Genomic DNA, 9660 nt, shown 5'->3' with positions numbered 1-9660 from the left:
TGCTGGCTGGCCCAACCAGGGTGGAAAAAGACTCACATTTCTGCACAGAATCCACAGCACCCAGCCCAAACTCTGACCAGAGCGGTCCCCGGGGCATCAGGGTCTACCACATCACGAGAGGACTGACACTCACCTCGAACTTTGAAGAAGAGTGAGGTGTTGGCTGATCCAAGAACATTTGTAGCCTCGCAGCGGTAACTGCCAGAGTCCTCAAGGCTCAGTTCCCGGACCTCTAGCTGCAGGGAGTTGGCCATGGCCTTGGCTTGGAGCCGGCCACGAGATGGGAGCTGGGGTCCCAGGCTGGTGGCCAGGAGGCGCTCCCCATGGAACAGGGCCAGCTGGGCAAGGGGGCGACTGTCCACAGTGCAGACAAACACGACCATGTGGCCCTGGTCCACATCCAGCAGGGCCGACAGCTTTGGAGGGTCCGGGGGATCTGCAGGAACAGGGGCAGCTCAGGCCACCCCTGCCCAGCTCACCACGTTTCAGCTGTCATGCTGTGTCCCTCTCCCCTTGCCCACCCTGTCCCACGCCCAGGCCATGCCCTTGTTTCCCCCCATGCCACCCCTCCATCCTCCAAGTCCCCACGCTGCCCTTGCCAGACACACACAGAGGACACTCAGGACCACGGGAGCAGACAGCTGGGCACCAGCCTCAGTGAGGATTCGGCAGGCATAGAGGGCAGCGTCGGTCCTGGCCACAGGCAGCAGTGTCATGGTCTCCAGCGGGCCCTGGGCCCACAGCACCCCATTCCGGAACCAGGAGAAGTTGGCGGGGCTGCCGGCGGCTTCCCGGCTCACGTTGCAGGTCAGGTTGGCCTCTGCGCCCTCCTGCAGCGTGTCCGATGGTGCGGCCACCAGGACTGTGGCTAGAGAGCAGGCAGCACAGGCTCGCCCCCACCCCAGGAGCCTTTCAGCCAGCCTCCCTGCCTGGAAGGATGGGGCGGAGGCCCCCTGGGGTGCCCCAGCAGGTGGGGGAGCAAACTCACAGGGAAGCCTGGGGCAAGCAGGCCCTGAGGAATGTGGGGGTGCTGGGCGGAGGGGGTGCAGTAAGGGGGAAGATGAGACAGCCCAACTGGCTCAGCTGGGGAGCTGTCCTCAGAGATCAGCCCTGCAACCCCAGGCCTGGCCCCTGCCCGAAAACCGAGCATGAGAAAGGGCAGCTTTGGCTTCCCGCACCGTGGAGGGGCAGCGAGGCTCCCAGGGCCCCCACTCCTGCACGGAGGGCAGCTGTGCCTCTTCCCACTGCCAGACAGAGGTGGTTTTGCCCAACAGGACCCTCCTTGGAGCAGAGGAATAGCCTAGAGCTCCAGCCCCTGTCCCCAGGCCACCCATCCCCTGTCCCGACTCACCCTGGGCATTGAAGGTGGCCGCGGCGGAGGCGTTGCCCAGGGTGTTGCTGGCCTCGCAGAGGTACACGCCCTCATCCTCCAGCACTGGGTCTCCAATCTCCACGCGCAGCAAGTTTGGGGCTTTGGTGATCTTCATGCGTGGGGAACAGCCCCCACAGGTGCTGCAACCACCCTCCGATGGCAGGGAAGTGGCCACAACACGGTCGTTGTGGAGCAGCCGCAGCAGGGCTGGGGGGTCGCTGTCCACGCGGCACAAGAGGAGGCCTCGCCGTTCAGCCCCGGCCTCAGCAGCATCGGGGTCCAGCCGGGTGGTGAACGTGGGCCGGCGCGGGGCGTCTATAGGGAGGAATAACATAGGCACTCGTTCCATGGCCACTGCCAGGGCTGCACGGGCAAGGCTCCCAGAACACGCTGGACAAAGCCATGTCCCCAAGCTGTGCACTACACAAGGACAGCAAGGACAAGGTGGGTGGAATTCAGCCCACGCGTCTCAAGCTAAGCTGTGCCCTGGTGCCGACCAGTCTTCCCAGAAGGGACTCCGTTTTCTAGCTGGGATGAAGGTGCTGGATGCGGCCAGCAGCCACCGCACAGCAGTCCCCAAGGTCATGCTCCCTGCTCCCACCCTGCACCCCGCTCCTCACCATCGAGCCTCCCCGGATCCCTCTTGCCCCTCATCTCCGATCTCCAAGCCAGCTCCTGGGATACCAGCTAACTGCCTAAAACGGCCTCTTCCCAGAGGCTTCCAGAGACGGATGACTGAAAGAAAGCCATTGCCAAGGCCCGCACGTGGCTTCGCTCACTAGAAAACCCTGGAGAGGCAGCTGCCCTTCTGATGGTCCCAGGATGTGGCTCCGGCACTCACGTGTCAGGGGAGGCCTTCTGGAATTACTCAGCCCTCAGGCTAACGTGGAACATCCACCCTTCACCGGACGCAGAGGGACTGGTCTGTCCCCGTGCCGGAGGGCTCTGCCTTAGTGTCTGTGGGAGCCCATGAGGGCGCAGGCTGTGGGGCATGTGCACGGATACCGGAGTGTGGGTCCCTGGGCCCACCCAGGAAGACATAGTTTGGACGGGGCACCCACGGTGGGTTTGAGGTGGCGGCAAAGGATGCCAAAGGGCTGGGATTGGTGTGTAGGACACCGGGAGGGAGAGAAGGCCCCAGCCTCGCTCCCAACTTCAGCCCTGGGTGGAGAGGCCCAGGGTGGCCAGTCCTGTGACCACCCTCCTGACGTAGATCTGGGGCAGGACAGGCAGGAGGTGGGGGTGGCTGGTGGGCCCCCGGGGGCTGACCCTCCCCAGGGCAGGCAGGGGCCGGCGGTGAGGCTGCTCACAGAGCACGGTGAGGACGGCAGGCGATGAGGGGTCACTGGCGCTATGGCCGTCCCAGGCCCGGCAGTGGTATGAGCCGGCGTCGCTGCTGGAGGCCGCAGGGAGCAGGAGGCTGCTCTGGGGCCCCTCGAGAAGCAGCGCTCCATTCAGGTACCAGGAGACGCGGGTGTCCGGCGCGGGGCTCAGGCCACTCCTGCAGCTCAGCGTCACCGCCTGCCCCTCCACCACCTCTGCTGCCGGGCTGAGGAGGACGCGGGCCACTGGCAGAGAAGGAGAGGCTGTGAGCACCCCCAACCCTCCATGCCGCCCAGGGCAGGAAGCCCTCCAGGGTTCTCCTCTCCCCGCACGACTATAGTAGGTCTGGGCTTTGTAGTGGATTGAGAGGCCTTGAACACCAGTTCGGATCTCTTGGTAGCAACTGGCTTCACCCCACTTGAAAGGGATTCTGAGCCAGAACCCAGGCTTATGTCAAAAATCTGGCTTGATCAATTATCTGTGTCTACCCTGGCCTCAGGAGGAGGGAAGGGCACTGCATGCACCACAGGTTGGATGACCCTACTGCTCTATTCTACCTCCTGCCTCTGACTCCCAGCACAGAGCCTGCCCCAACGGGTTCGTGCATAACAAACAAACGCCTATGAGACACCCTCCAAGTTTAGAGTCAGAGTATTTGCAAGAGGAATGACGCAGCCTGCTTCATGTTTCCCTTTTTGCCTTGACTCCTGGGAACCTCTGAGGTGGGGATGACTGTGTAGCCCAGGTCTTTGATGTGACCTAGCCAGCTAGTTCAGCCCCTCAGTTGAGTCCACTGGACTTCTAGAAAGGAACAGGCCAGAGCAGGCCTCCTCCTCCAGCTCGCTCCACTCCCCTGGCCACCATGCCCATCTTACCATTGGCACGGAAGTCCAGGGTGGAGGTCGCATTTCCAAGGGAGTTGGTGGCCAAGCACTCGTACTCCCCGCTGTCAGCCGGCTCCAGGTCTCGGATCTCCAGGCGCAGGGAGTTGGGAGCAGAGAAGACCCTGAAGCGTGAGCCGTAGTCACTCTCCCCGAGGGTGGAGGCCAGGATAAGGCCCCCGTGGGACAGCACCAGCGTGGCCTGGGGCTCACTGACCACAGAGCAGTGAAGGATGCCCACAAGCCCTGTCTGCGTCTCCAGGAAGGCAGTCAGGTCCGGGGCGAGGGGAGGGTCTGTGTGGAGGCGAGAGGGGGGCCTGTCACCTGCAGGCAGGGCCACTCCCTGGACAGCCCCTGCACCCCTTTGCCCCACAGTGCCCTGGGAGAGTGGGGAGATCCCAGAAGCTTCTGAGCACCAGCTAAATATACTTCTGTCCCTGGCCGGGCTGGGCAAATCACTCTGTTGTCTCAGTCAAGCCTCGTGGGCACCCTACAGGTGGGATCAGGGGCCCCACTGCAAAGATGAGAACACTGGTGGAGAGACCTGGCTCGGGACAGCACCTTGACCACGGGACAAAGTGAACATCAGCACTGGGACGAGCTGTGTCAGGATGTCAGGATGCACCGAGGTGGACTCGGCAGCACGTCCTGGCCTTCCTGCCCGAAGCGCATGGCCTCGGTCTATTCGAGTGGGACAAATGCATGTTGAGGGACCCCCACAGAACGACCACTTGTACTCTTCAAGTTTCAATGTCAAGAAAGGTAAGAAAAGACTGAGCACCTGTCCCACATTAAAGGAGAACGAAGGTACATGACTGAATGCAATGCATGAGCCCGGATTGGATCCTGGTCCAGAAAAAAAAATGGCTATAAAAGACATTATTGGGTCCATTGGTAAAATTTGAATATAGGCTGTGGATTAGATAATAGTCTGCTATCAATGTGAACTTTCCTTGCTGTGATCATTGCACTGTGGTTATGTAAGAGAATGATCTTACAACACACTGAGGAATTTAGGGGTGGAGAAGCAACATGTTTGCAACTTCAGGAATGTGAAAATGTAGGTAAGCAGATAGATAACATATATGTGCATGTATATATAGAGAGTGGATACGTGTGTGGGTTTTTTTTTTTTTTTTTGAGACAGAGTCTCACTCTGTTGCCCAGGGCGAGTGCTATGGCGTCAGCCTAGCTCACAGCAACCTCCATCTCCTAGGCTCAAGCGATCCTCCTGCCTCAGCCTCCCAAGTAGCTGGGGCTACAGGTGTGCGCCACAATGCCTGGCTAATTTTTCTATTTTTAATAGAGATAGGATCTCACTCTTGCTCAGGCTGGTCTTGAACTCCTGACCCCAAGCGATCCTCCCACCTTGGTCTCTCAGAGAGCTAGGATTACAAGCATGAGCCACTGTGCCTGGCCCTGACCCTCAATTCTTCTGCCTGTGAAATGGGTGTGATAAATAAGAAAACAAAAGAAATAAGTAAACGATGTAGTAAGTTTAAGAAACCATTAGCATGGGCCTGTGTGCAGGTTTACATAGGGAGTAAATATGTGTACACAGATGCACATTACATGTGTACTTATAGTACACATATATATATGTTTTATATATACATGTGTGTTTGTGTATACATGCATGCATATGTATATGTGTGTATAAATAGAGAGAGAGAGAGAAGGATAAAGCAAATGCGCCAGAATGTTAACAAATGGGAAGTCTAGGTTACAGGTATATGACCATTAGACAGGCATGGTGGCACGTGCCTGTAGTCCCAGCTACTGGGGAGGCTGAGGAAAGAGGATCGCTCGAGCCCAGGAGTTTGAGGTTGCAGTGAGCTATGATAGCACCACTGCATGCCAGCCCAGGCAACGGAGCAAGACCTTGTCTCAGAAAAAAATAAAAAAGGTGTATGATCATTCTTTGTACTACTCTTGCAACATTTCATAAGTTTGAACTTACTTCCAAATAAACAGTTTTTTTAAAGTAGGAGGAAACTAAGCCCAGGGAGGCCAAAGCCTTGCCCAAGTGCACGGAGCTGGGATGTGAGCTCAAGTTCACCTGGCTGCAGAGTCCACATCCAGGTCAAGTGACCGTGAAGCTCCCGTGCCCCAACCTATTGCAGGGGCTCCAGTGCCTGGCCCTGCTCTGGCTGATGTCCAGGGCCACCCACCCTGGCCACTTACGGCTGACCACCACGCTGACAGGGCCTGAGCGCTCGCTGCCCTGGGCGTTCCCCACCTCGCAGAGGTAGAAGCCGGTGTCGGCCCTGGTGGCCGAGTGCAGCTGGAGGGTGGGGGAGTGGACATCCTCCAGCAGGACCTGGTTCTTGTACCAGCTGTAGCGGAGATTGCTGGGCGCCTCTTTGGGTGTGCTGCAGACCAATGTCACCGTCTGGTTCTCCACGAGGGGGCCTGCTGGGCTCACCTGGACCTCAGCCACTGCGAGGGCAGCATGGGGCACACTGAGGGGATCCCAGCTAACTCCCAGCCCAGCCCCCCAGAACCCCCAGGGAGCAGCCAGTCAGCCTCAATCTCTGCACACTGCACCGCCCTGCCTCTGCAGCAGAGCCTCCTGCATCTCTCTGTCCTGTTCTCCAGGACCCTCCTGACATCCTACCCTGCAGGGAGGTACTGTCATCTGTCTCACACCCCTGCGTCTCGGGAGGCACCAAGCTACGCCAGCCTCTGCCTCTGTCCTGGCCTGTCTCCCTCAGCCAGTGGCCTGGACCCCTCCCTGCCCTGTGACCACGACCCAGCCTCCCCAGGACTCACTGAGGACGTGGAGGCTGAGGGGGGGTGAGGCTGAAGAACCCACGCCATTCCCAGCTTGGCAGGTGTAGACGCCAGCATCACTCCAGGCTGCCCGGGGCAACTGCAGCACCAGACTCTCGGCTTGGAGTTGCTCCCCATCCTTGAGCCACTTAACGGAACTGACCCTGGGATAGCTGCTGTTCACCTGGCAGGTGAGTGTGACCAGATGACCTGGAAGGATGTTCCGCCCTGAAGGGCTGAGGAAGATCTCCACGCCCCTGGGGGCATCTGTAAGGCACGAGGGGGGTGTAGGGTAAGGCGCGTGGGGAGGGCAGGGGTGGCACATTCTCTCCTCCCTTTCAAAGCTCTGCCCCGAGGAAGCGCTCTCAGATAAAACATCAGTCCCATTCGTCCCCCTGTCCAGGACAAGCCCTGTCCGTCCATCCCCTGTCCCACCACTACCCCTGACACTTTCCTGACCCCTTCCTCCTCCACGGACAGCCTGATCATGTGACGCTGGGCTTAGCGTCCGGTCTGCACTTATCATTTCTGATGCTGCCTGTTCTATTTGGGGGTGAGTTCCACGGACAAGGTCACGGGCACCCCACTGCTGGCTGTAGTGGCCTGTGGTAGCTATTGACAAAGAATCAGCCACCTAATGGGCAGGGGCCATAGGCAGCGTCACATTAACTCCGAGAATAATCACCCAGTTTGTAAGGAAGGGGCCAAAAATACGAAGAAACTGCATCTCTTTAACTCTTGTTCCCAAGCCTCTCTCTGTGCAAATAGGCTAGTTTAATAAAAGCTGGTATTTCCAAGTGTTTACTGTGTGCCAGACACTCTTCTATAAATAACTACCTTACCCGGGTCATCTCCTTTCATTTTCTTTCTTTCTTTTTTTTTTTTTGAGACAGTCTTGCTCTGTCTCCCAGGCTAGAGTGCCATGGCATCATCATGGCTCACAGCAACCTCAAACTCCTGGGCTCAGGCGATCCTCCTACCTCAGCCTCCCGAGTAGCTGGGATTACAGGTGTGCACCACAATGCCTGGCTAATTTTTCTATTTTTAGAGTCTTGCTCTTTTTCAGGCTGGTCTTGACTCCTGACCTCAAGCAGTCCTGCCAACTTGGCTTCCCAGAATGCTAGGGTCACAGGCATGAGCCACCACGCCCGGCCTATCTCCTTTGCCCAAAGTTTACTGGTCTCATGGGTAGCAGAGCCAGCAGCCCAATGCCTGTGAAATGTGGTTGTTCTAGAATGGGCTGACCTGTTTTCCTAAGACAGGAAGATGCATAACCAATGGGAACCTGGGCTTTCTCCACGCTGACCCTCAACCATGCCTGGGTGATGCCCTGGTCACTGTGATCATGAGCAGGCTCATGGCAGGAAAGGGGTGAACCCCGCCTCCCCAGCATCCTCCAGAGCTGGGCTGAATCCCGGGGCACTGTTGCTAACCCCAAAGCTACATGCATGGGAGCTCCTGTTCCCTGACCCTTTGTGTCTCCCTTTCTCTGCCCAGCCTGGCCTCAGGGACGAGCCCCTTCGAAGCCAGCAGGAAGTAGGAGGGAACGAACCATCACACATGGCTCTCTCTCTCCACCTGTCCTGCCCTGGGGACCCAAGCACAGCCCAGCTTTGCTGTCAGGGGCGTGGGCTCTGTTTCTATAGGTAGAGAGGGACTGGTTTCCGTCAGGGAGCCACATATGTGCTCAGTCATGAGGGTTGGCCCCCTGTCACTCACACTGCACTTGGAGGTGAATCTCCTCCTGAGTCCTGTGGTCGGCCACTGAGAGCTGGCAGCGCAGGGTCCGGCCGTGGTCCTGCCAGGACAGGGCCACGCGGAGGGTCTCCATGTGGATGATGCCGGTGGGCTCAAGGTTCTGGAGACTGGAGGTGACAGAGCGAGTGGCGTCCTGGCCTTGCCACTGCAGGCTGATCTGCTCCGGCTGGCACGCGTAGGGCGTGGAGCAGTTGAAGTCCACCTGTGTGCCCTCGAGAAGCTCTGCCGGGTAGGCGATGGTGGGCGCCCTGGGCTTCTCTGAGGACAAAGGCAGGAGAACTTAGGACTCCCCTTGGCCGCACCTGAGACCTCCTGCCCTGGAAACCCCAGCCGAGGGGGAGGAGAGGCAGCTTTCTACCCCAGCCCCACCTGGGCGAATGCAGGGGCAGCAGGCCCAGTCCTCGGCCGAGGCCAGACCCAAGGCTGATACTGGCCGGGGTTTGGGGCAGGGTCGGGGCTGTGAGCCCGTGGAGCCAGGAGCACTTGGGAGTCCCTTCCAGGCAGCAGCCAGGCCACCCCACTCACTCCTCACCTGTCACCGTGACCGAGGTGCCTTTCGTATCTAACCAGCGGTTGCTCTCACTGATCTCAAAGCGGAAGTTGTAGGAGCCGGAGTCCTCGGGCTGCAGGTCCCTCAGCAGCAGGTTGCACACCTTGTGCTCGGGGTGCCCCAACAGCTGGGCGCGGTTGCGGAAGCGCGCCTCCACCAGCTTGGGGTCCCCCGTGTGGACCACGACCTGCCGATTGCCCCAGTAGTCGTAGTACCAGATGGCTGTGATGCCGTCGGGCAGCTGCACGTCGGCAGGGAAGCTGAAGACGCAGGGGATGACCAGGCAAGACCCCTTCACGCCCAGCACTTCCTGGGGGCTGGAGACGCCCCACGAGGCCTGCCCTGGTGGAGGCACAGAGCAGGGCAGAGAGGACGGTGATACAGGCCTGGGGGCACCACAGAACCCTGGGATATACCCCAGGGATGGCGCCCCAGATGGGTCCCCAAGCCCTGCCCTGCCCCCAGCAACCCACCCCTAGAGCAGCCCTCTCAGTGCCTCAGGATGGTCATTGCCCTGGGGTTGCTCAGAGGCCTGGCAGGGCGGCTGCAAGAGGGACCTTCACCTCCTGCCCAGCTCCCTGCTGCTGCCTCCCTGGGCCCCCCCTTGACCTCAGCAGCCAAACCTGTGACCCAGGAAGAGTCCAGTCTGCCCAGGGCTGGACTTACGGAGGCCGGGCCCTGGGAGACAGGCACTAGGCCCGTGAAGCTTACCTGGTGGGAAGACCAAGGCCAGGAGGAGAAGCTGCAGCAGGAAGCCCATAGCAGGGTCTTGAGCTGGTTCTGGTGCCTAAGAGGGTGATGTGCACCAGGCTGGCTGGGGGCCTCCTAAGGACACCTCCAGGCAGTTCAGCCCCAGCACCTGCAGGGAGTCCGAGCCTCTGTCCCCACCTGCTATGGCTGGCCAATCCAGCAAGAGCACAGGGCTCCTAAGGTCCTCTGTGGGGCAGCCACCAGCAGGGAGCCAGGAGCCCAGGTTCCCAGCTTGGGCTGTGCCCAGGAATGCC

The 9660-nt window shown here is 59.5% G+C and overlaps 1 protein-coding gene across 1 annotated transcript in view; it reads right to left on the bottom strand.

The window, feature by feature from the left end:
• Positions 1–9422, bottom strand: part of SIGLEC1 (sialic acid binding Ig-like lectin 1, sialoadhesin) — a 17235-nt gene extending 7813 nt beyond the window's left edge. The window contains exons 1-10 of the mRNA XM_012639306.1: positions 9368–9422; positions 8639–8998; positions 8068–8364; positions 6349–6615; positions 5761–6015; positions 3571–3870; positions 2683–2940; positions 1352–1687; positions 611–868; positions 134–436 (exon numbers count right to left, since the gene is read on the bottom strand). Of these exons, the coding sequence (XP_012494760.1) occupies positions 134–436; positions 611–868; positions 1352–1687; positions 2683–2940; positions 3571–3870; positions 5761–6015; positions 6349–6615; positions 8068–8364; positions 8639–8998; positions 9368–9416 (2683 nt within the window). The 5' untranslated portion in view covers positions 9417–9422. The remainder of the gene's footprint in view (positions 1–133; positions 437–610; positions 869–1351; positions 1688–2682; positions 2941–3570; positions 3871–5760; positions 6016–6348; positions 6616–8067; positions 8365–8638; positions 8999–9367) is intronic.
• Between the last annotated feature and the right edge of the window lie 238 nt (positions 9423–9660).

This window comes from Propithecus coquereli, unplaced genomic scaffold (assembly GCF_000956105.1).
Source record: "Propithecus coquereli isolate 6110/MARCELLA unplaced genomic scaffold, Pcoq_1.0 Scaffold139, whole genome shotgun sequence".
NCBI classification, from domain to species: domain Eukaryota; kingdom Metazoa; phylum Chordata; class Mammalia; order Primates; family Indriidae; genus Propithecus; species Propithecus coquereli.
Note: the sequence above shows the minus strand (reverse complement) of the source record. Positions and strands in the feature narration are given on the sequence as shown.